General features: G+C 36.5%; 2 protein-coding genes across 3 annotated transcripts in view; both read right to left on the bottom strand.

Moving 5' to 3' along the window:
• Positions 1 to 27,791, bottom strand: part of LOC140165134 (uncharacterized) — a 60,475-nt gene that overhangs the window by 22,530 nt on the left and 10,154 nt on the right. For both annotated transcript variants that reach the window (XM_072188569.1, XM_072188570.1), the window contains exon 3: positions 3,353 to 3,382. The gene's annotated coding sequence lies outside the window, so the exon portion shown is untranslated. The remainder of the gene's footprint in view (positions 1 to 3,352; positions 3,383 to 27,791) is intronic.
• Positions 1,112 to 27,610, bottom strand: LOC140163840 (uncharacterized). The gene is made up of 2 exons (XM_072187155.1): positions 24,564 to 27,610; positions 1,112 to 2,593 (listed from the first exon to the last, which is right to left on the bottom strand). The coding sequence occupies exons 1-2, from the start codon at positions 26,862 to 26,864 to the stop codon at positions 1,154 to 1,156; spliced, it is 3,741 nt and encodes a 1,246-aa protein (XP_072043256.1). The 5' UTR covers positions 26,865 to 27,610; the 3' UTR covers positions 1,112 to 1,153.

Genomic DNA, 27,791 nt, shown 5'->3' with positions numbered 1-27,791 from the left:
CTGAGGAACTCTTGTTGCAATATTAACATAGATATGTTTTCCCTTTGGTATGGATATTTTCCTATTGAGTCTTGTCATCTGCCTCTGGGGAACTCATGTTCAGGGTTAAGGTTCGAATTCAGTCAATTTTTTTGCATAGCTGTTTGTACGATGCAAAACACATGTTTGTACAGCAGTTTCCAAATTTTGCATCGCAGTTATTTTGCTATGCAAAAAAAGAAAAATGCGTAACATTTTGCGATGCAATATTTGTATTTGCGTAGCGAATCTACAACTTCTGTCATTGTCATCTGATCTCGGCTATAAAGCCCCCAGACGGTCACATGTCACGCTCTAAGGCAGAGTTTGAGGGCAATTAGCAAATATAATTATATGCACGAAGCAGGATCATAGCATTTGATAAAAGGGTAGGCCTATACTTTTACTGTGAGGAATATGAGCGTTGAAAAATAATGTTGCAATTTTGCAAACCTGGTAAAGTCGCTCCACGACCATAAAGAACAGCAAAAATACCACAGATGAAAAAACCCTTCAAAAACTATAAAACCAGATTAGGTCTTCAGTAAACTCTTCACCTAATTTTTGTTCAACATTATCTCATCCCTGTAAAAATATTGCAAGCTTCCAAAGGTCGCTGATCTTATGGTTTTGGTAACTCCCTTCATCAGGAACACGTGTTATATAGTTGTATGATGTATAGTTAGTGCATGCAATGGCGACGTTCTCTCGCGTAATTGGGGGGAGTAACGCTAGTAAACAACATAAGCATGACATAAGCAATCAACCACGACATATTTCGCAATATGGTACCCAACTACCCAACATTGCTTTGTCTTATTTTTCCAACGGAATACAGTATATCTTAGATGTAACGAGAATGAGCAAATACCGACTGCGTGATGTTTTTGATTTTCGGGGAATTCCAAATCATCCAGATGTGTTTTGAGGTAAATGCGACGTGTCGCGGCAAATAGCGATGCATTGGGGGACTTTTGAGGCAAATGCGACGTGAAATTTAGCTCAAATTTATGTATAGCACTTTTAGCGATGGATTTTGGAAAAGTGCATAGCAGTTGATGGAAATTGCATCGCAAAATGCGATGCGATACGATGCGATACATCGAATTCGACCGCTGCTCATGTTGCAAAATTTTCATTGATATGGTTTCTCTTTGCTATGAATCCTTTCATGTCTAGTCCTGTCACCTGCCCGTAAGAAACTCTTGTTGCAAAATTTACATTGGTAAGGTTTCTCTTTGGCATGAATCCTTTCATGTCCAATCTTGTTACTTGCGTGCGAGAAACTTTTGTTGCAATATTTGCATAGATATGGTTTCTCTTTAGTATGAATCCTTTCATGTTTACTCCTGTCACCTGCCTGTGAGAAACTCTTGCTGCAATATTTACATTGATATGGTTTTTCTTTTGTATGAATCCTTTCATGTATAGTCTTCTTATATGCCTGTGAGAAACTCTTGTTGCAATATTTACATTGGTATGGTTTCTCTTTGGTATGAATCATTTCATGTCGAGTTTTGTGACCTGCATGTGAGAAACTCTTGTTGCAATATTTACATTGGTATGGTTTCTCTTTGGTATGAATCCTTTCATGTATAGTCTTGTGATTTGCATGTGAGAAATTCTTCTTGCAATATTTACATTGGTATGGTTTCTCTTTGGTGTGAATCCTTTCATGCTGAGTTTTGTTATTTGGCTGTGCGAAACTCTTGTCGCAAAATTTACATTGGTACGGTTTCTCTTTTGTATGAATCCTTTCATGTTGGGTCTTGTGACTTGCATGGTAGAAACTCTTGTTGCAATATTTACATTGATATGGTTTCTCATTGGTATGAATCCTTTCATGTATAGTCCTGTCACCTGCCCGTGAGAAACTCTTATTGCAATATTTACATGGGTATGGTTTCTCTTTGTTATGAATCCTTTCATGAGAAGTTTTGTGACCTACATGGTAGAAACTCTTGTTGCAATATTTACATTGGTATGGTTTCTCTTTGGTATGAATCCTTTCATGTATTGTTCTGTTACACGATATAGAGAAACACTTCTCGCAATATTTACATTGATATGGTTTCTCTTTGGTATGAGTCCTTTCATGCCTAGTCCTGTCACTTGATGTAGAAAAGCACTTATCGCAATAATTACATTTGTATGTTTTATTGCGAGTCCTTTCCTGTGTAGTATCCTCTCCCACCTGTAAGATACTCTTATTGAAATATTTCTCTTTTGCATTAATCCTGTTATACCTAGTTATGTCTGCATAAGATAATTTCTTGCAAAGTATAACAATTTGACCAAGTTTGGGAATTTTTCCACAACTTATTTGGTCTTGGATATTAAGGTTGATTCCACTTTGTACTCTTGTAAACCTTGTCACCCTCTTATATATAGCCACTGCCTGTTGGAAGGAACCATGCATGAATGGATGGATCCACTTTTCATGGCGTCTTAGATGAATCAAATATCTATTGGTGTTGTAAAATCTTTGTCGGCAATATTTGCATAACTGAAATGGTTCATTATCAGCAATCTTAGCTAATGGATTTGTCATTTTCCCCTCTCTGTATAGGTTTTTCATTCACATGACTGAATGTTCATAACTTTGAATGCACCTGGGGTTTCTATGCCCGCATTACAAAATGGTTTTTTTAAATCTACAAGCCACGTCACCTACCTCTAACTAACCTGGAAGCTTAATTTAGTTCTGAAATGGTTTTCTATGTGTATATGGAAAAACTAATCCAAACAGATTGTACACATTTCAATTCCTCTATAATCTGCAAAAATCTTTGTGTGGGGGGGGGGGGCAGTTTTGGAAACAAAGTAGTCTCAATATTCACATGTAGATAATCTAAATCATAAATGTTTCTTTCAACTGTCACTCAATGCAGGAGCCATGCAATCTATGTGCACGTATTATGGTCGGACTGATTTTGACCGAGTTGAATTTTGTTGGTAAATCCACACTAGCAATGCATGTGGGCTTTTCACCTATTGTAGAGCAAGTTCTGGCAGCAGCTAGATAAGAATTCATAACGCAAATGGTGAAAAACGTGATTGAGGTGGTATACAGTGTTCAACAATCAACAATTCAAAACAAGATTAAGAATATGAATAAATGATGATAGTTGCAGTATCGCACATCTATTAACTTGAAAATGTAAGCGAGTGAATGAAAATGTTTTCCAACTATATCTTCATCTCATACTGCTAGAGACTATTATTGTCCATGGATGCAATATGTCAATGTAGGTCAAATAGCACACATGACTCCATCTCAATTCCCATAATGTATTTGGTTTAAAGTTCCCTGGTTATGATGAAACTGACATACCGGTTAATGCTCCTGAAGTGTCTGGTAACTCTTTTTTTTTTTTCTTCTGTATGTATCTGCCTTTCTAAAACTGCCTGCTGTGGAGGTGCCTTTTAAAATGGATATCAAAACAGTACCGTATCTGGAATATTGCACCTGAAACAACAAAGAGAGAATGGTGGATTATGGTCAATCATACTTCAGATTTCACACCACCAAATAGTATATATGGTTGTGCGCCCTTGAATTTCACTTCTCAGAAAAACCCATTGATTGTGAATTTAAGCATTAAAATGAGCAGAAATTTGCATAATTTTAGCCAAATTTGGATTGGTCATGATTAGTAATATTAATTCCTGCAAGTGTACCACAGATGGGAGAGATCGAATAACTTTTAATGATTTTAAGCAGCCTTTTCTTTACAGAAACACCGGCATGGTTTTGCCTGAAAAATAGGACATTCCCAGACATCGTAGACTTTGAGGGCCAGTCGTAAAAAATAATGACGGTCAACCTATATTTTTTCCCAGCCAGAGGGATCAGGCAAGGGCTGATTTCAACCATCATAGCTGTCGCTTAAAACTGAGTCGCTCCTGTGAAGAAAAAATGACGTTTTCTTAAGGCAAATTTAGCACATATCTCTATGGGACTCTGATTTGGTGGTGTGAGATCTGAATGGAGCTGTGTGTGTGAGTCTCAACTTTTGATTGAGCAAGTTAGCCCTGTGTCCAGGTTTGGGTTTGAATCCACCGAAGAAGTGGATTGACTGAATTTATGTAATTAAAGGCTAAAATTGAAGAGAACTGCAACATTTGCTACTAATATACCAGTGCTAAGGTGAGTTTATGACCCAAAATGTGTGTTTGAGTGAAAGATTCCATTTCGTAGAGTGACTTAGACCCATGCAATGTAATCATAATATTTTGTAAGCTTACATCATCAATGGGATGCAATGACTCAGTGCCAGATAGAGAAGACATTGCAGTATGGTGCTAGGGTACTGGTCGGAACTCATGAAATAGGCGCCTGGATCAGGTAAGCTTACGGTTTGTGTGTTGGTGGGGGGGTAGGCTAAGCTTATGATTCCACTACTGGTAACCCAGGTAATGTTTACAATCATGATGGTATGCAATGACTCAGTGCCAGATGTAGAATACATCAGTATATGGTGGCACGTGGGCTAGGGCACTGGTTGGAGCTCATAAAATGTGTCCATGGATCAGGTAAGCTTATTGGGGAGGGGGGGGGTAGACTTAAGATTTCACTAATAGGCCATATAATTCAACACTTATAATTCAGACATTGTGGTCATGTTCTTCTTTGTTTTTGTGTGTCTGCCTGGTTACTTGTCCCTCTTGACTGTAAATTGCTGAAAGCCTAAGTCTTGGTGAATTTTTAACATGGTAATCACAATGCTATCTTCAGTAGATAGCAGATGTCACAGACACAATGATTCTGCTTGAAATTTTTTTTTTAACTAGCTTCTTGCTCAAATTAGGCTAAAAATAAGTTAATTAGATTAAAATAGTCTGAAATTAAGGATAATCAGAAACATGTTGCATCATTCAGATTTCACACCACCAAATAGTATATATGGTTGTGCGCCCTTGAATTTCACTTCTCAGAAAAACCCATTGATTGTGAATTTAAGCATTAAAATGAGCAGAAATTTGCATAATTTTAGCCAAATTTGGATTGGTCATGATTAGTAATATTAATTCCTGCAAGTGTACCACAGATGGGAGAGATCGAATAACTTTTAATGATTTTAAGCAGCCTTTTCTTTACAGAAACACCGGCATGGTTTTGCCTGAAAAATAGGAAATTCCCAGACATCGTGAGACTTTGAGGGCCAGTCGTAAAAAATAATGACGGTCAACCTATATTTTTTCCCAGCCAGAGGGATCAGGCAAGGGCTGATTTCAACCATCATAGCTGTCGCTTAAAACTGAGTCGCTCCTGTGAAGAAAAAAAAGACGTTTTCTTAAGGCAAATTTAGCACATATCTCTATGGGACTCTGATTTGGTGGTGTGAGATCTGAATGGAGCTGTGTGTGTGAGTCTCAACTTTTGATTGAGCAAGTTAGCCCTGTGCCTAATTCAGTCAATGCACTTCACCGAAGAAGTGCATTGACTGAATTTATGTAATTAAAGGCTAAAATTGAAGAGAACTGCAACATTTGCTACTAATATACCAGTGCTAAGGTGAGTTTATGACCCAAAATGTGTGTTTGAGTGAAAGATTCCATTTCGTAGAGTGACTTAGACCCATGCAATGTAATCATAATATTTTGTAAGCTTACATCATCAATGGGATGCAATGACTCAGTGCCAGATAGAGAAGACATTGCAGTATGGTGCTAGGGTACTGGTCGGAACTCATGAAATAGGCGCCTGGATCAGGTAAGCTTACGGTTTGTGTGTTGGTGGGGGGGGTAGGCTAAGCTTATGATTCCACTACTGGTAACCCAGGTAATGTTTACAATCATGATGGTATGCAATGACTCAGTGCCAGATGTAGAATACATCAGTATATGGTGGCACGTGGGCTAGGGCACTGGTTGGAGCTCATAAAATGTGTCCATGGATCAGGTAAGCTTATTGGGGAGGGGGGGGTAGACTTAAGATTTCACTAATAGGCCATATAATTCAACACTTATAATTCAGACATTGTGGTCATGTTCTTCTTTGTTTTTGTGTGTCTGCCTGGTTACTTGTCCCTCTTGACTGTAAATTGCTGAAAGCCTAAGTCTTGGTGAATTTTTAACATGGTAATCACAATGCTATCTTCAGTAGATAGCAGATGTCACAGACACAATGATTCTGCTTGAAATTTTTTTTTTAACTAGCTTCTTGCTCAAATTAGGCTAAAAATAAGTTAATTAGATTAAAATAGTCTGAAATTAAGGATAATCAGAAACATGTTGCATCATTCAGATTTCACACCACCAAATAGTATATATGGTTGTGCGCCTTGAATTTCACTTCTCAGAAAAACCCATTGATTGTGAATTTAAGCATTAAAATGAGCAGAAATTTGCATAATTTTAGCCAAATTTGGATTGGTCATGATTAGTAATATTAATTCCTGCAAGTGTACCACAGATGGGAGAGATCGAATAACTTTTAATGATTTTAAGCAGCCTTTTCTTTACAGAAACACCGGCATGGTTTTGCCTGAAAAATAGGAAATTCCCAGACATCGTAGACTTTGAGGGCCAGTCGTAAAAAATAATGACGGTCAACCTATATTTTTTCCCAGCCAGAGGGATCAGGCAAGGGCTGATTTCAACCATCATAGCTGTCGCTTAAAACTGAGTCGCTCCTGTGAAGAAAAAATGACGTTTTCTTAAGGCAAATTTAGCACATATCTCTATGGGACTCTGATTTGGTGGTGTGAGATCACATGTATAGTACGTGGTGCAGTAGGTAATGAGCTAATTTACATAAATGCTAATATATTTGTCCAGATTTTTGGACAAAACCAGAACAAGTCGCATTTTTGACATTTAATGATTTGCATAAAAATGTAAGCACTACACAATAATTATTTGAAACTTTTAAACAAATTCACACAAGCAAAATGAAAACTCACTCAGAAATTTTCTTGACTCATCCGAGTTCACTTCTTCTGCTGTTGTGAATACACAATAAGCTTTAAAATGATGCCAAAAGTATACTAATATCATCAATACTTTTCAAGATATACAGTACAGGTCGGAAAATACTAAACAAAACACACCCGTGGCCACGATAATCACACGAGAATCGCACGACAATACCACGGGTTGATAACCCGTGTGTTTTACAGAATCAACGCGTGTGATAACGCGCGGCCCACGGACGGCAATCAACATGATCAACGAATATCCCACACACCGTACCGGCACCTTGGCGTTGACTTTGCGTGGAATCGTGGGTTCTACATTTTTCGAGAAAGCCTAAAATATCCCGACTCTTGATCAATATCAATGTATTGTTATGTCAAGTGCATGTCAACAAGATGACAAAGGATGTTAAATGTAGTCAACTTGAAGCCAAGTGGTTGCAAGTAATTTAATTATTTTCTAGTAGGCCTACACTGCAGTGTGATTCTCTTTCTTCTCTGGTCTAACCTAGATTATTCTGCTACCAGAGTTGAAGAGAGAAACAAACTTTACAGCATGAAACCAAACCAAATGACTTCCCGAGCTCCGTCCATCGCCGGTCACGACGATAGCCCGAAACACTCATCAGTCTTCACAGGTACGAACTTCGTGGGATAGGAAAGAGAAGGTCATGAGCTAATATCAATTAGCATAATTTTGAAGCTTTTTCTTCACGTTCTACGTTCTTCTCCACAAAACCATAGATTATCAAAAACATGTTTTTTGATAATCTACAGGGTGTATCAAAATGATTGGTACCCATCAGTTTCCAGTGATTATGGACATGACTGCCGCATCAAAATGCAACATAGGATCCGCATAATTTGTTGATTAATATCTTTAACAGTTATGTAACAATAAATTATGGTCATTTCAAGAGGATCTAATGTTGCATTAAGAAGAAGCAGGCTTTTTAATAACCATTAAAACTGTCGGGTACCAATCATTTTGATACAGCTTGTATGACAAAACCCACCACAGAATCATCATCACCATTGACGTTTCTCGCCGAGTCGACCACCAAGTAGTATCGTGATGGGCATTTAGTTGGCTTAAAAATCTTACCTTTAAGCCTATATTAAATCCTTCATCAAAAAATATAAAAGCTGCAATTATATATTCCAGAAAGTAACATCGATAGCTGTTCCATTTATAGAAATGGCCTGATATCGAAGGCCTCGTCTTGTCCTTTTACGATTCATGGTATTTCAAACACGATTAACGATTTTATATTTTCCTGAATAGCTGTTCATTCCTATTTTGATACTTCCTTATTTATTCATTCCAGGTACGTGTGGGGTGCATGCGTGCGTGTGTGTGATCAAGAAAGACACAAGGAAAGGTGTTGGTGGAAGAGAAGACCCATGATTCCTATATTCCTAAAAGTTCCTATATCAACAAGATCATTCACATTTTCACCAGTAGTCGTCCTCATTTGAAACGCACTTGAATGTCGCAAAACATTCCCACGGTTATGCAGGGAAACCCAGGTGCAACTCAAGAGATTTGCAGAACATCCAGGGTCACCGCTAGTGTATGCCGTACCCCTGTGCTGTACTATGGGTAATTTTGTAAATGATACCTTGATATTTTCCCCCAAATTGTTATTTTGAGTATAATTGGCCAATTAGTTTCCTGCCTTACATAGGATTGAATAAGGATTATCATAGTTCAACTGTTATTTATTGATAAAATAAACCTCATTTTAAAATATACTTTCAAGGATTCTAAAGTCCACTTACCATACATACATACATGGTATACAATACATACCGTAAAGAATTCTAAAATTTCTTTTTTTTATGGGAATGTCATCTTTAAAGGCCTACTAACTTATTTCGGGTTTTACCGGTCCAGAGCTTTACCACTGTACTACATGTACTTGAGTTCACAGTCGGTACTCGGGCAATCTCAACTTAAGTCCCCATGATAACTCTCTCATTGTGTCTCAGCGGCCAATTATATATTAAATAATGAAGGAGGCGGCAGCCTATATGCATCACCCTGGCAGGGCGTAAGACAATGCAAAACACAAATTAATATATGCGAGGATCGGAAATAAACGATGCAAGCCCGAGAAATTATAATTTTAAATGACGTGATTGGGGCTCGAGCAAACTGGCATATGAAAATATTGAGAGAGAAAAATCAGGACTCAGCGGGGATTGAACCCCAGTCGCTGGATTACCGGTCCAGAGCTTTACCACTGTACTACCTGAGTTCACAGTCGGTACTCGGGCAATCTCAACTTAGATGCTGTAAGTCCCCATGATAACTCTCTCATTGTGTCTCAGCGGCCAATTATATATTAAATAATGAAGGAGGCGGTGGCCTATATGCTTCACCCTGACAGGGCGTAAGACAATGCGAAACACAAATTAATATATGCGAGGATCGGAAATAAACGATGCAAGCCCGAGAAATTATCATTTTAAATGACGTGATTGGGGCTCAAGCAAACTGGCATTAATTTTAAAATTATAAACAGTAAGATAAAACCAGCTGATTTGCTTCAAACAAAAGGCATATTGATAAGTGTACTTTAATTTGCTCTACTCAATTAATCTGTTTAAAACAACATGCTCAGAGCTTTTTCTAATTCCTAGACATATCCTCATATTCATCCACAGAGCATCATGCTTAAGCAGCAAAGATGTATTTTCTTTAATCTTTCCAAATTAGTTTGGCTTAAAATGACTAGAAAACCTTCCTAGCAGTTTTTACTAGCCTGATGGTATTTTTTTTTTGTTTTTTTGTTTTTTTTGTTTTTCCATTTTTATTCACCTGTACTTGGGCCTGGTGGAAGGGAAAAAGAACATACAGACATGGTCCACCAGACCCTAACTTAATTACGGTAACCAAGATAGATGCAAAGATACAATCAGATTATGACAATGAGATTTAAATAATACTGCCCCACCACGACAACAGGACCCAACCAATACCTCTGTTAAAAAATTATTTTAAAAAAAAGAGCAAATGCTACGCTACCAAGAGTGATGAAAAGGCAAGCAGAAAAAGAAGTGGTAGCCCAGCAAAAGCATGAAAACACAAAGGCAACTGTTGGGTCCCCTGCCATGGGTGGGCAGAATCAGCACCATACAACATGCATAATAAGATCAAGCAACTCATGTTGGTTACGAGTGCATAAAAAAATTAGACCAGAGATTTTCTACACAAAACACAAATCCCCCCAGACACCCCACACACGACAAGTGACAAGACAAAACACTGAAAACTTTCCCATATCACAGTGCAAATAACATGGTCCACCATGGCAAGAAAAAGAAAAAGAAAAAGAAAAAAAAGGGGTAAAAATATATAAAACACACCATGATAAATGAAAATTGCATCCCATTAAAAACCAAGATCAAAGGAAAATTTCTTAAAATGGTTACCCAGTTTTCCCTTGCTTTCCATAATTTTATATTCTGTGCCAAATTTAACTTTCACCATGTTCTTGTAAGCTTGAAAACTAGGGTTGACATCTTGAAATTTGCATCTATGAATATAATATTTCAAACATAAAACAAGAAAGTTGATGGCATTTTTGTGCTCAGATTCTTCAACATCCAAACCAAACATTTTCTGAAAATTTGAGAATCCAAAACACTCACCGGTTTTACTTTCAATCAAGGCACTCAAGCTATCCCACAAACAAGTAATTTTTCACATTCACAAAACAAATGTACCAGGGTCTCATCATTTTTTTACAAAAACAACAAAATGGAGAATCAGTTCTACCAATCTTATGAAGAAATTTATTGGTACAAACAGCTCTATGAAAAACTTTAAAGTAAAATGCTCTCATCTGAGTTTCAATACTGCAAGTAAAGTTGTTATCATGAATTTTATTCCATTCAACATCGTCTTCAAGATTCAAGGCATCAATCCAAAATAGTTCGGTGTTTACAGGACTGTACTTTGCTTTCAAAATATTGTAAGAATACTTGGTAATTTTGCTATTTTCAAACAAAGTAGCAACTATGTTATCAAAAATATTCACCTGAACCGTTTTGGGACTGTAGAACCAATCAATTAAAATACCATTCATAAGAGAGTTGTATTTTCTTTTGTCCTTAATAGAGATATCAAATTCCATAACAAGATCTTCAAATGTTTTCACTAAGTTATGACCTCTATTAAGGTCATTCAGAGTGCAAATACCATGTTCAAACCAATCCTGATAAAAAAAGAACTTCTTAGTTTTAAGACGCACCTTTCGGTTCCACCAAATGGAATTCTGAAGATGATAGTCACAGTACCCTAGGTTCTCTTTCACCTTATCTCTGAACAAATACCAAACCCTGAGGGATTCAGCTAACTGTGAATTTTTTAGCAAAGCAAGAACACAGTTTGGCGCATCAGCTTTCCATAAAACTGTAGGGTCAGTCCATGTCAAAACATACTGAGTGTACACCCACCCTCTTGGATTTTGCTCTCCTTTGGCTCTGGGGTACCTTTCATGGACCCCTAGGTGAGGTCACAAGAAAAAAATTCAAATTCAATTTCGTTTCCGAATGGCAGGCCATGTAAGTTTGGCGACCTTGACCAAAATTGGGAATTTAAGGTGTCCAAATGACAAAGCGCTCTCTTTGAGAGGCATTTTCTTCTTAATTAAATCAGTTGTGACCCTCTTTTGAATGTGGTCACTCACTGGCTGTGTCTGAAATGCCTAATGCCAAAAAAAGATTGGTTTCGGCATTTCGTTAGGATTTCAGGGGGTCAAAATCAGCACTTCGTACTGTTCAATCCAATTATCTTTGATTTTGAAGGACCCATGATAATGTCACAGTGCACTTATAGGTCCTAATTATGTTCAGAATGGATTAACCATGTGCCAATGTCTATGAGCAATTCAAAAAAGAGAAATTTCTAGACCCTACAGAATTTTAGGCCCCCTAAAGTGGTTCAGCCACAAATGGCGCTTAAAATCGGCAAATTTTGACACCTAATAACTTTAGGTGTACACCAGATATGAATTTCTAGTCTTTTGCATCTGAAAGAATGTAGTCTAATGTTACTAGGAACATAAGATTTGTTTTGTATTTTTGTGTTTTGATACTAAGTTGATGGTGCCAAAAATCCCAATTTTTGACAAATAATGTACAGGTTATGGGTACAAAATGTCAATTTTAACATACCCTTTTTTCTATTTTTGATCACTTTATAGCAAATTGTCTTATTTATCCTGTTATTACATAATTAACAACGTCCGATTTTGGTGATTTTGGTGTCTAATTATGTTTTCTTGCATGAGAAATACAACTAAGCGCAACTTAAAAACTGTACAAGGAACCAATGACCTCCTTATTACAATATGGATGCTTTTGGCAGCCATGTTGCAAAAGAGGGTCATCGGTTCCTTGTATAGTTTATTAATTTGCTTAGTTGTATTTCTCATGCAAGAAAACATATATAATAAATTACCAAAATCAGGCGTTGTTAACTATGGTCAGAATTCAAAAATTCGTTGACCTATGAACATTTTTCGTCATAGCGCCCTCCTGAAAGGTCTGACACATAACAAACTATACATTTTTTTAATCCTCATGTCCATACGAGTAATTTGATATATTACTTGACATAATTGGGAGCATTCTGAAAATTTGACCCCCATAACCTGTACTTTGCATGTGCATCGTTGCCATCGTTTGACACCCTTAAAAATCCATACAGAGGATTAGAAAGTAGTTTTTTCTTATTACTTGACTCAAGAGCAACTTGAAATATCAGGATAAATAATACAAATGGCTATAAAGTGATCAAAATATAAAAAATATCATACTAAAATTGGCATTTTGTACCGTATCCTGTATGCATGGTATGTTAGGCAAAATGACTATTTTTGAAAGCGTCAACTTAATACTAAAACACAAAAATACAAAACAAATCTTATGTTCCTAGTAACATTAAACTACATTCTTTCAGAGATGCAAAAGACTAGAAATTCATATCTGGTGTACACCTAAAGTTATTAGGGGTCAAAATTTGCCAATTTTAAGCGCCATTTGTGGCTGAACCACTTTAGGGGTGGCCTAAAATTCTGTAGGGGTCTAGAAATTTCTCTTTTTTTGAATTGCTCATAGACATTGGCATATGGTTAATCCATTCTGAACATAATTAGGACCTATAAGTGCACTGTGACATGTATCATGGGTCCTTCAAAATCAAGATAATTTGAGTGAACAGTACGAAGTGCTGATTTTGACCCCCTCTGAAATCCTAACGAAATTCCGAAATCTATCTTTTTTGGCATTAGGTATTTCAGACACAGCCAGTGAGTGACCACATTCAAAAAGAGGATCACAACTGATTCAATTAAGATGAAAGTGCCACTCAAAGAGAGCACTTTGTCATTTGGACCCCTTAAATTCCCAATTTTGGTCGAGGTTGCCAAACTTTGATTGCCCGCCATTCGCAAGCGATATGGAATTTGCATTTTTTTCTTGTGACCTCACCTAGGGATCCATGAAAGGTACCCCTGAGCCAAAGGAGAGCAAAATCCAAGAGGGTGGGTGTACACTCAATCTGTTTTGACATGGACTGACCCTGTAGTATCATTATGAAATACCTTAAGAACCTGTGTCTCTAAAAGTTTCCAAAAGCTATCATAATTGGGGTCTAATAAGCAGTGTTGTAGTCAAGACCTCTATGTCCGAGACCGAGACCGAGACCAAGACCTGCCCGTCCGAGATCGAGACCGAGACCGAGACCAAACCTTCCGAGACCAAGACCACCCCTTCCGAGACCGAGACCTCTAAGTTCCGAGACCAAGACCGAGACCCGAGACCTTGGTTTAATCCCCTGGGATACTCAAGTTTGGTTTGGGTAGGGGTGTGCCGCTGAGAATTTAAAAGGAACCCATCATTGTACCAACTGTTCAAGAAATTTGGACCTGCAGTTAACACTTTTGTCTTAATTTTTGCAATTTTTTCTCCAAATTTGGGGAAAATTTCAAAAATGTTGGCGATAGTGGAGGCAAAATTAGGCTAGTGTGTGAAGGGCTGGAAACAACAGTGCACGAAGCGCGCAAAATTGAGCAATTTTACCATATTTGGGCCAAAAACACACTTGTTTTTCGTGCTGAAAAGAAGATGCACACTGCACAGGGCAACTATTTGTTCATCTATTTTGCTTTTGTGGAGAATGTTCCACTTGCAAAAGTTACGTGGGATCCTCACTTCCACCACCTGACCACCTATGTTTAATCATGAACTGAAATTGGAAGCTCACATCCGAACAAGCTCACTTATGATTCATTTATAACTTTTTATAACCTTTTAAAATGATTTCTGTATCTTTATTCTTAACAATTTCTTCAACATTCATTGAAATTTAGGGTAAGGAATAAATAATGAACAAAAACAGAAAATCATATCTTTTTTTCTTCAGGTCTCGAACAAAAAAAAGCGTTCGAGACCGAGACTTTGAGGTCCGAGACCGAGACTTTTGAGTTCGAGACCGAGACCTTGACATCCGAGACCGAGACACTACAAAAAAGGTCTCGAGATGGTCTCGAGACCGAGACCTGGTCTCGAGACCTACAACACTGCTAATAAGTGTTTAGACCAGACTAATTTCTGAGCTTGTGAAAAAGCCTCAACGTCAATCATACGCAACCCTCCATCACTGTAGTCATTGAATAAATAATTTCTTTTAACCCTGTCATTCCCACCATTCCAAATAAATTTAAAAAACAAAGTATTCAATCTCTTAAAAAATGTCTTAGGAATTGTAATACACAGAACCGAAAATAAGTATAAAAGCTGTGGCAGCTCTTTATCACAGTAATTTTACCAACTAAAGACAAACTTCTTGAACGCCAACAATTCAAAATTTGCTGAATTTGAATCAATTTAGGAATAAAATTTAACTCATACAAAGCATTCACATGTAATGAAAAATTAACACCAAGTGTTTTAAAGGTATTCTCTTTCCATACAAGACCCTCATTGCTGAGGGGCTTAAATTCACTACCCTTCAACCTACCAATATGAATAGCCTCAGATTTAGACATATTTATCTTGCATCCAGATAACCCAGCAAAAGTCCTAAGAGAATCAAACAAATTTCTAAATGACTCAAAATCCCCATGCAAAAAACAAGTTGTGTCATCAGCCAAAAGACTCAATTTTTTCTCAACATCACCAATCTTAATGCCATTGATATTCTCATTGTTCCTGAGCCTGATGGTATTTTTATATTAGCAAATGATAACATTAAAATAGGACAAAATCTCTTCAGGTGGTTTAATTGCCAATATAGGGCCTTAAAAAATTGTTTGCTTGGCATAACATTAAATTGTATGGCTTAATTTGCTGAAAAGCAATTAATGCATACATAATTAATGCATACATGTTCATAATATTCATATTCATTAGTTTCAAACTTGCTGGTTAAAGTGTTTCTAATGACTTCTGGATAATATATCCATAATCAATTTGGCAATGGCCCTAATTTGCATATTAACTATAGCACTCATGCAATAGCCCTCATGCAAATGAACTCATTATTACTTAAGGGAGGTGTAATGAGCGTGAACCTGGTTTGGATGCAGAGGGAGTGTGCCTGTAACAGACACAGCCACCAGAAAAGGACCAGCTCAGATTGCGCACCAAATAAGTTTGCAGTCCAGAAATTTCATTTTTTTCTCAGCCTTGCAAAAAATAGGCAGAGGTGGGAATCGAACCCGGGACCTCCGTGTTGTAAAACCTACTGCGTTACCACTGAGCCAACTGACAATTAGCTATGAGAAGTTTGATAGTAATCCTTGATATTGCTGAATAGAATAAATCAATACTGATAGGTCTATTTATCTAATGTACGATGCTATTCAAATTGGCCTATAAACTAGGAATATAATGTGAAATAACTATATCAATCGATCAATCAATCAAGTTGTCAAGTTATCAACAATCAATAATAAACCGACGTAGGCCTATCATGGAATATTACTAACTAGGCCTACTAACTAATATACCAAATAAATAAAATAAATAAATAAGTCAGTAAATAAATAAATAGGCATAGTCCTAAATAAATAAATAAATAAATAAATGCAGAATGCAGTATTTTAGTTGCAAAATTCCAAACATTCTATTCACACATTTTATTATAATTTTCTGCTATGCACGCAAAGGACCTGTGCCTTTAATATGTCCGCGCCTAATCAATAATGAGTCTTTCACCATGCTCACACACCATGTTAAACTATTGTATCCGTGTAGTATTATCTACTGACCAAGTCCTAACAACTCAATGAAATGGATGCTATAACGTACCCAATCAAGCGAACATATCAAGGTCATATCAATGGTCAAAGCAAAAGGTCAATGTTTCCAAAGAAGTATAGTAACAGATGTAGACACAAGCTTAATTCGTGCGGGAAACATAAACACATAGTTGTCAGTCGTGTGGTTTTTATGAGATTTGATATGGCGCTGAAGTCTACGGCTGTCCCAAAATCAGTACCAGACCCGGTTTCCAGACGGCAATGTGTGTGTTAATTGTTACAAGGAATGCAAACTCATTTTATCAATAAGTGAACCACATAGAGGAATACGACATCTATCGTGAGCCAATCTGCATTCTGTTACCTGCAAAAGCCGACGATCAGGTAAAAATTCTAAAAGCAGCGTGACTAGATATTTGCGTTAATTTCATGATACGTGTAAAACGCATTGAAAACGCCAAATTGCAGTCATAAAATATATAATATTAGTAAATCACCCAATCGAATGTTAACGTAGGTATGTGGAAAAGAACTGCAATAACAATAACAAACTATGTGCCCAAAGAGTTGTCCCCAAAATTTAAAACAAACAAAACAAATATATATTAGGGGTAACTCATTGCTTCCCCTCTCCAGATACCGGTACTTCAAGTTCGCCCATACCCCACGCCTTTAAGGTTACACTAAGAAACGTATAAAAACATATAAAAGACGTATAAAGTTGTTCTCTAAAACAGAGTTTTCTCAGTAATCAGATATCGCAGCGAGTGAAATGTTGGTGCATTGGATGTAGCTTAACATTTTCTTTGTGTGTTTACACACATTTTTTGAATAAATTAGAAAATCCTTCGTTTAAAGCGTTTTTACGCACCATGTTAACAAGATCAAAAACACGTTCCTTGTCGTTTTTTTTTTCAAATGTGCGCTCCGTATAAAACCACGCCAAGTGATTGTTTTCTTCTTTTTTATATTGTACTACAAATCGATCAAAGAAATAATGTTGCCATAGGGAAAAACCAAATACAGTACCAATTAAATTTTAAAAGCCCGTTTTTGGGGAACATTTTCGAGAATCTTGATTGAGAAAAAAATGTTTTGTTACATTATCGATATCTTGATTGTGGAACGTTGATTTTGACATCTAACTACCAACATTATTTCTCAACGATCTGTCGATTACTCTACCATTTGATTTTCATTCAAAATTGAAGCTACTTTTGCAAAAAACAAGTTTTTTCATCATCGATGCGACCGACTTTGCGAGGGTAATGCGTTTGTTTATCATAACAGCCTGCATGCACTATTGAATATCATAGTCAGTTTGAGACATCTGCTTTTGTAAGCCTCCTCAGTAGCTCAATCGGTTAGCGCGTTTGACTTGTAATCTTCTCGACTATGTAATTGTTTTGACCTGGTCAACTAGTACGGGTTCGAGTCCCTGTGTGGTCCAATTCTATTATTTTCTATTTTTTTTCTTACTTTTTTTCTCTTTTCTTTCTTGTTCGTGTCTTTCTTTCTGACTGCAGTAATTGATTGTGTTTGCCGTTTTTTTTATTTATTATAATTCATGAATAGGCCTACTAATCTAAATAGGCGCGGCATACATGTATATATAAGCATATGAATATTTTTTTTACAAATTAGATATTGGTTGTTGGTTTTGTTACTGTTGTTGTAGTTATTGTTGTATATATTGCATACTCAGGGTAGGCCTACTAGGTCTATTATATCCTATAGCGGCATTGATTTATTTCACGACAGATATCATCTAAGGATAAAAAATTTAAAATTGATAAAATACCATAGAAAAATTGCAGAAAACTGGCTGCCCCTATCATGGTTGGCCCTCCCACCCAAAAGTACTCCGATTTTCTGAAAGAATTTTTTTTTTTTTCCCCAAAGTTTTCGGCGACTTTGGAAAACCACTGGACCTATTCTGAAGTGCTAGGATCATTCAGATGACTCACGTGTCATGGTTTCATAGATTCGTGGTCATTGTGCTTGTAGATTGATACACCAAGTATATACGCTTGAGTTCATCTTTTCTGCATGGCTGTTTCTATTATTAACTTACGCCCCTCTACTGGAATCAAGCTTCGAAAATCCATTGTATTTAACCTTAAAGGTCCATAACCCGATCGACAGCATCATCCCCGATTTTTTTCATTGTTGATGAGGTTTTGGTATCACATAATAGATACTATTTTTCTCATTACTATCCTGAAATTTGACGCTCCAAGTCGATGTATTTCGGAGAAATCATGAAACACAGCGGTTTTACAGGCTACCATTTTGTAAATAATAAAAATTACTTCGGATTTCTGGGCAGGGAATTAATTGCGAATCATCAGTCTCCTCAACAGCTACTTAGGTTTCGCGTCATACACACTGAGTGCTGAGGAGACGGTGCGCCGTATATAATTAAAAAAATTCCTTGACGATTTCAGTGGGCTAAATAGCTCAATTGGTTAGCGCATCATTCTTTTACCCGAGAGGTACCCGGTTCAAAACCCGGTATTGGAAGGGTTTTTTTTCCTCTCCATTTTTAGCCCAAACTTTTTTATAATCATTTGAAATGTACATATTGCAAGGGGAAATATATTTTGTTTCATTTTTTTTGAAACGGTACGAAAAAAAAAAACCCAAATATTTTCCGTTCAATACGGGCCGGGCATTGTACAGCATGTCAGCATTCGTCATACGAACAGGAATTGTTGTTGTTGCTTGCCTGCCCAGAATGCAATTCACGTATACTAAGGTATTGGATTGCAAATTTGGCTATTTATTCACATTTACACTGAAAATGCTCTCGTTTTTTCACAAAGCAGCATAAAGGGGGAGATATTTGATATTATGTAATTTTAAAGACAATCCATATCCAAAACCAATAGGGTTACTCCCCTTTAAGCATATTTTCACGAGCTTTTTCAGTCATTATTAGCTCATTGATTATTGATAAACAACATTCCATTGTTGATGAAATGAATATCTTTTTGTGTTCAATCTTTGCATGCAAGTCATTCCATGGCAATTGGGCCACTGTTGCTGCATGGTCAGGGAATAGGTTCAGCACTATTGTTATTTATTTTTATAGTACCTATGATTGATTGACTTGTTATTGAAATACAATGATTTTTTTCTTATAAATTTTACAAATGTATTCACATTCATCCTAAACAAGGTTTCCTTCAGGAAATAAGTACAACAATGTAACATTTGGCGTACACGTACGTCCCCTTGGGTCAATTTGTACCGGGCTTCTATTTTGAAAATGCTATAGGTTACAGCCCTGTTATTATCAGCAATCTTAGCTAATGGATTTTCCAATTCTCAATAGGTTTTTCACTTATGTAAACAAGTAACAGCTTCTAAATGAACTGTCTGAACTCTTTTTTTGCAACCACATTTGAAAATTCAGTTGGGCACTTTAAACCGATTTCAAAAAAAGAATAATCTTTATTTGGAATATATAGTAGTCCATCTAGACGAAATATGTGTCTGAAACAACAAAGGGAGCCAAAAAGACTGGGGGGATTTAACAAAAAGATTGTCAAAAAATACCTAAAAATAACGTAACCAGCAAGATTAACAAGGGGGCAAGATTTTCCAAGTGGGACAGCTAGCTTCTCTTTTGAGTACATTATTTTAATTGCAACAATATGCCCCACATAATCAGCAGCGCTATTAAGGTTACCATATCGGTTTTTCATGCCTTGATTCCAGAGGGGCATATTAATAACAGAAACAGCCATAAAGAGCATGAACTCAAGTGTACTGGGGCGTATCGAACTACAAGCTCAAGACATGCATGAAACCTAGCTAGCGTAGCTCGTGTGTCATCCTGGGGGAGGTGGATAGGGAGTCATGAGGTAGCAGCAACATGCTGATGCTGGAGGAGGGGGCATAAGCCGTTTTTCGGCAATTTCCCCATGAGATTTTCTAAATGTGTTGATTTCATTGAAATGAGCCTTCATATCTTTGATGAAATAAATCTATGCTGCTAATACCCTGATTGTGCACTAATAAACAACAATAACTAGAACTAAAATAGCAACCAATATTTGTGAATTGAATTTGGAAAAAATATTCATGTACGAGGTGTCCCATAAAAAGGTTACTGGCAAAAACCTGTTTTTGACAGTTTTTGCCTGGTTTAAACTGGCAAAAACTGGCAAAACCTCACACAGAGTCAATCAAATATTAAAAAGTAGCACAAAAAGCTCATAGATATTAAAATAACTTTTAATGAATCATTCAATGTATTTTTTTTGTCTCATCAAGTCCTTTTAAAAAATGAAAAGATTTTGAATGTAATATGACATTTTTCAGTTAAGTGCACCATCAGTGGGCAATGAAAACCCATGCCTTTAATTTTTTAATTATGTACTTGTAATTATAGAATTTGGCCTTTTATTACTCAGGAAATTATCTTTGTCCATTTTTACAGTTAATGTGCTCATCCGACCTTGTTCAAAATAATACAAACTGGATAACAGTATGACACTACTTGCAAACTTTGTAAAAGGGATTCAACTTAATTTGATTCCACATGAAATTGTCAATTATTTGAATAGTAAAACTTTAAAATGAGACTTGTTGGAATAAAAATGTCAGGAAACATATATACAAAATTGGAAGTTAAAAATTCTGTCAATACAAGTCTTTGGCAATATGCCAAGAGAGATTTCATAAAATCCCTTTTTTCTAAAAGCTGACATTACTTGACAAAAACACCAATGACATCTTCATATGTGCAATTGTTTACAATAGTAATTTATTTCTACACATTAAGGGCGTGTTCACACTATGCCTGTTTTGCCCTGGGTCCCGGGTACAACCCGGGTTGGGTATAAGTGTGAACAGGAAAAACCTCAAAAAAATCGACCGGGTCAATTTTTTTTCAACCTAGGAAAGAGTAGGTTAAAACCGGGTCAAACCGGGTATGACCCGGTCAATTGTAGTGTGAACAGAAATTCACTGTTTGACCCGCATTACTAGAAGTAAACGCAACCATTATCACCCCATTTCTATTGTTTCTGTCTGCACTTGGAAAAAGAATGATTCAGTTCTTTGGCAATAAAATCAATAAACATCTATTCCTGAGATAAGAAAGTTATTTTCATGCAAACAAATTACTAGCATTATCGAATCAAGAAGTAACAATTATTTTTGTGAGTTTTTAACCCAAAACAGCTACAAGAAGCAACTAGATAAATTACATAAGGTGGAATTAGAAAATAAAATTTAAAAAATTAGCATAATTAGGCCGGGAGCCTGTTATATATACCGGTAATAGTCAATGACAGAATATGTATACGCCTGCATCATCAGTAGGCTTAGGTAAAATAATCAACCCGGGTCAATTTTCTTCATGAGAGTGGCTATAGTGTGATCAGAAATTTTTTGAACCCGGGACCCGGGTAAAACCCGGATTAACTCGGGTCCCGGGTAAATAATTCATATGTGAACATGACCTTATTTACAAAATTAATCCAAACTCTACAAAATGTTCAGCCTTCTAAAACTAGAGCGGTTCTCGACTTGCGCGGTTCTCGACGCAAAGCGTCGGCCGCAATGCCTCCACCTTGAGGCGTATCATTTTAACCGGTGCAATTTCACTAGGAACTGGCTATCTCTAGATGACAGTGTAGGTTTACTGTACCCACCAAGTTTCATGCCCATACAACAGTTTAGTAACTTGACCTTAGATGACCCCTGGGTGACCTTGGATGACCCTGGAATGACCGTCCAAAAATTTGACTCTAAATGTTGACTGTACCCACCAAGTTTCATGCCTATACAACAGTTTTTAGTAACTTGACCTCAGAAGACCCCGGATGACCCCAAAATGACCTTCCAAAATTTTGGCTCTAAATGTTGACTGTACCCACCAAGTTTTATGCCCATATGGCAGTTTTTGCTAATTTGACCTCAGATGACCTCTGGTGACCTTGAACCACTGACCAATACAAACTTGTTCTGTCTAGGGTCAAGATGCACCCACCCACCAAGTTTGAGGAACATGCGACCCCTAGTCTCAGAGAAAATGGTATTTTGCTTGTTACGCATAAATTATGCAAATTAGGTACTTAATTACCATATTTTGTGCTGAAAATCTAATCAGGTCAAGAACCTTTGGCCCCGCTACTCCCCACCAAGTTACGTCACTGTAACCCATACGGATCTCCAGATAATCTGTTCACAAGGTTTTTTTGCTTGATATTCATCAAATACGCATAAATTATGCAAATTAGGTACTTAATTAGCATATTTTGCACTGAAAATCTAATCAGTTCGAGAACATCTGGCCACGCTACTTCCCACCAAGTGACGTCACTGTACCCCATACGGATCTCCAGATAATCTGTTCACAAGGTATTTTGCTTATTACGCATATTACGCATAAATTATGCAAATTAGGTACTTAATTATCATATTTTGCGACGAAAACCTTCTATAATTTGAAGACCCCCAATGACCATCCCTCCACCAACTTGCATCACTGTATGTCTTACCAGTTCTGAGAAATTGCACTCGCAAGCTCGGACGGACAGAGAGACAGAGAGACAGAGAGACAGACAGACGGACAACCAGGAAACATAATACCTCCGGTGGAGGCATAAAAAGTATGTAACACCTGAAAAGATTTTATTTGCTAAATTTATTTGCAAAATAAAATAAAAATTATTGAAAATATCATTGCATTTCAAATATTTACAAATAAATGAAGACACTTTGTATATGGTCGCATGTCACAAATAGGTCACCCAAAAGTGGAGGGGCCGTAACATGAAAACGCTTTCTTCGCACTTCAAGCTTGGTTTATTCTAAAAGTATAATACCTATTGTAGAAAGTTTGGTGTCATTTTGTAGATAATTATGTTCTTTATCAAATACAAAAAACCCCAAGTCAATTGGACAACTACTTAGAGAGTTATACTTCAATATGTAACATGTGTCAATGGAGGGGCCGGGGCGGGTGAGCTGGGGCGGGTGAGCCCCATAGGATTGTACACAAAATTGTGAAAATATGGCAAACTTCAAACCTTTGTATCTTAAAAAGTACAACTAGCATGGACCACAAATTGCACATATATAATCCTGGACTGTAGATCTACCTCATAGTAGATCAACTGTAACAAAAGATGTAACTAATTAATTGCTTAATTAAATGCTAATTAAGACAGTTTTCCTATATGTTACTGTACAAAGTGTACACGTAATGCTCCGACATTTCTAAATGGCCTATCTCTTGCCTGAGACACCCTGCTTATTCAAAAGTACACATATTTTTAAGGAAATTTGATGAGGAATTCAATTATGCTATTAGTTTTAGTGCCAGACATGGAGGAAAAAAGTTTTAATTGATAATGTCATACAAATTCTAAAATTATTTTACAATTTTGACCACCCTGTATGTTTAACGCAAGAGATACCAAAGTTTTTCTTCCTAATTTGTTTGAAGGGCCCATGCAATGTCTTTCTGAATCCATATTTATTTTGAGCTACATAACTTTCAGAAAAAGAAAATATGGGGTTTACCATGACAAGAAAGATGCTAATTTTGTTGATCTTCCACCCTGTATATTTCTCACCCACCCTGTATTATGATGTTATACTTTGTTGATTTGGCATCCTTGTAATATAAGCTTTCCAGAAATATATACTTATAATGGTCTAAAATGTATTCATTAAAAATTGTGTTGAAGTGAATCAAAATTGGTGATATTTTTATCATTTAACATTATGTTACACAAAAGATGACCAATTCATGACATGTGACCATATAACAAAAGAAATTAGTTTGATAGAGAAAGGGAAACTTTTTTCTGAATCTGAATTTTTGTAAATGCAGAGGTAAAATGTTATGACATTTTAAATTTTTTAGTGTGTTAATTGTTTTATTATGAAATATTTTTAGAATGAGCGGTATTGTATTCAATCAATGATTGCAGACATGCACGTAGGTGATTAGTTCAACCTGCTTGTAGTGCAGGACGATATATTCAATTATGTTTTGATGGATCCAAGTTGTGATAATATTGGATCCAAAACATAATAATGATAAAATTGGATGCTTCGCCCAATATTTATTGGTCTCGCTATGAGTTGTAAAATATTGGACTCGACTACATCTCGTCCAATATTTTAAAACTCATAGCTCGACCAATAAATATGGGCTCAACCGATCCAATTTTATATCAAAATTGTATTCATCTATTCGTAAGGTAATTAATCCTATTACATCATCACTTCTATGGCGAATAGGCAACTTATAAGCTTCTCGTCTATGTGAAATTCTTGTTGCAATATGTTGAGTCACCCGGGTGAGTCTCAGCTAGTCTGTGACATAATTTAAATGTGGTGCCCTTTTAAATTCTTTCATGTCTGGGTTCTCATTGGTGTGAATTCTTTCATGTCTATACTTATGCCCAGTCTGTGAGAAACTCTTGTGGCAATATTTACATTGGTACGGTTTTTCTTTGGTGTGAATCCTTTCATGCCGTATCTTGTCACTTGACCGTGCGAAACTCTTAATGCAATAATTACATTGGAATGGTTTCTCTTTCGTATGAATCCTTTCATGGCAAACCTTTCTATCTGCCCGTGAGAAACTCTTGTCGCAATATTTACATTGGTATGGTTTTTCTTTCATATGAATCCATTCATGCATTGTTTTGTTATGTAAGAATGAGAAACTCTTGTTGCAATATTTACAATGGTATGGTTTCTCTTTGGTGTGAGTTCTTTCATGGCAAGTCTTGTTACTGAAGTCTGAGAAGCTCTTGTTACAATATTTGCAGCGGTATGGTTTCTCTTTGGTATGAGTTCTTTCATGTTTAGTCTTGTTACTTGATGACAAGAAACACTTCTTACAATATTTACACTGACTGTATGAAATGCATGGTTTCTTTTTGGTATGAATCCTTTCATGTCTAGCCTTATGACCTGTCTGGGAGAAACTCTTGTGGCAATATTTGCATTGGTAAGGTTTTTCTTTGGTATGAATCCTTTCATGGCAAGCCTTGCTATATGCCCGTGAAAAACACTTATTGCAATATTTACATTGGTATGGTTTTTCTTTTGTATGAATCCTTTCATGCATTGTCTTGTTAGTTAAGAATGAGAAACTCTTGTTGCAATATTTACAATGGTATGGTTTCTCTTTCGTGTGAGTTCTTTCATGTTCCTTCTTCCGATATGCATCAGGAAAACTCTTTTTGCAATATTTACATTGGTAAGGTTTTTCTTTGGTGTGAACCCTTTCATGCCGTGTCTTGTCACTTGAGCGTGAGAAACTCTTATTGCAATAATTACATTGGAATGGTTTCTCTTTGGTATGAATCCTTTCATGTGTAGTCTTTTGATCTGAATATGAGAAACTCTTATTGCAATATTTACATTGGTATGGTTTTTCTTTAGTATGAACCCTTTCATGAACATTCTTGATAGATAAGGTTGCAAAACCTCTGTTACAATATTGACATTGGAATGGTTTCTTTTTAGTATGAATCCTTTCATGTATAGTCTTGGAACCTTGTTGTGAAAAACTGCTTTTGCAATATTTACACTTGTATGGTTTCTCGTTGGTGTGAATCCTTTCATGGCGAATCTTGGTAGTTAAATCTGAAAAACACTTCTTGCAATATTGACATTGGTATGGCTTCTCTTTGGTGTGAATTCTTTCATGGTTAGTTTTGGCACTTAAGACTGCAAAACCCTTGTTGCAATATAAACAGTTGTAAGGTTTTTCTTTGGTATGAATCCTTTCATGTCTAGTCTTGTTACCTAACAATAAGAAGCTCTTGTTGCAATATCTACATTGGTGCAGCTTCTCTTCAGTATGAATTCTTTCATGTGTAGACTTGGAACTCAAGAACGAGAAACTCTTGTGGCAATATTTACATTGGTATGGTCTTTCTTTGGTATGAATCCTTTCATGTGTAGTTTTACCAGTTATGTCTGAGAAACTCTTAATGCAATATTTACATTTGAAAGGTTTCTCTTTGGTATGGACCCTTTCATGTCTTGTTTTGTTACCAGACCCTGCAAAACTCTTGTTGCAATATGCACATTTGTAAGGTTTCTCTTTGGTATGAATCCTTTCATGTCTAGTCTTGTTATCTGAGTGAGAGAAATACTTGTTGCAGTATCTACATTGGTATGTTTTTGCTTTGGTCCTTTCCTTTTTGGTGTGATTCCTTTCATGTATAGTCTTGTTACTTGATGTAGAGAAACATTGGTGTGTTTTTGCTTTGTTATGAATACTTTCCTGTGTAGTATCCTCCCCCACCTGTAAGAGACTCTCATTGAAATATTTCTCTTTCGGATTAATCCTGTTATACCTAGTTATGTCAGCAAAAGATAATTTCTGGCAAAGTATAATAATTTGACCAAGCTTCGGTATCTTTCCACAACTTAATTGGTCTTGGATAGAATTGCTGCTTGTATTCTGTGCTTTTGTAAATCTTGTCACCCTCTTTATAGCCACTGCCTGTTGGAAAGAACCGTGCCTGAACGGATGGATCCACTTTTCATGGTGTCTTAGATGAATCAGATATCTTTTTGTGTTGTGAAATCTTTGCCTGCAATATTTGCATAATTGAAATGATTTATTATCCACTATCTTTATAGCTGATGGATTTGCCATTTCTCTAAAGGTTTTTTATACACAACAGCAACTGTTTGTAACTTTTAATTGGTTTTTAGTGCTCAATGGTTTTCTACCTGTATATGGGGGAAATGTGAAGGATTCCTCTCGGACAATTCCTCTATAATCTGCAAAAATCTTGGGGGTACACAACACTTTTGGAAACAAAGTTGTCTCAATATTCACATAGGTATCAACCGTAAATCTTCAATGTGCTTTTCACCTGTCAATTACACAAACCATGCAATCTGTGCACACGTATTGCATTATTAATGGTGCGACCGATTCTGAGTTAATTTTAATAGCAATATGTGCTTTTTACTTATTGTAGGAAAAGTTCTTGCCGCAGGAGGATGATAGTTCATAAAGCAAATGGTGACAAATGTGTCGCAAAAGGTCATTGAGATGATATATACCACCAGATGCCATTGATTTATTATCACGTATAGTAAATTTTGATTAGACTTACTTCAATATTCATGTTATCATAACAAGGTCAGTGACAGTGAGTACAAGAATATGATTATGATGATTCTAGTGGTATCGCACAACAATTGGAAAATGTTAATGAGTGTTAGTTAGTGAATGAAATTGTTTTTTTAACTAATCTCTGTCCTTGTCCATGCAATACTGTATGTCAATGCAATGCTGATGATTCTAGTGGTATCGCACAACAATTGGAAAATGTTAATGAGTGTGTGTTAGTGAATGAAAATGTTTGCTAACTAATCTCCGTCCTTGTCCATGCAATGCTGATGATTCTAGTAGTATCACACAACAATTGGAAAATGTTAATGAGTGTGTGTTAGTGAATGAAAATGTTTGCTAACTAATCTCCGTCCTTGTCCATGCAATGTCAATTCAGGTCATATAGCACACACGACTCCATGCAATCTCTCTTCCCATCATGCATCTACAGTATAAAGT

This window comes from Amphiura filiformis, chromosome 11 (assembly GCF_039555335.1).
Source record: "Amphiura filiformis chromosome 11, Afil_fr2py, whole genome shotgun sequence".
Lineage (NCBI taxonomy): Eukaryota > Metazoa > Echinodermata > Ophiuroidea > Amphilepidida > Amphiuridae > Amphiura > Amphiura filiformis.
This window is presented reverse-complemented; position numbering and strand designations above follow the sequence as displayed.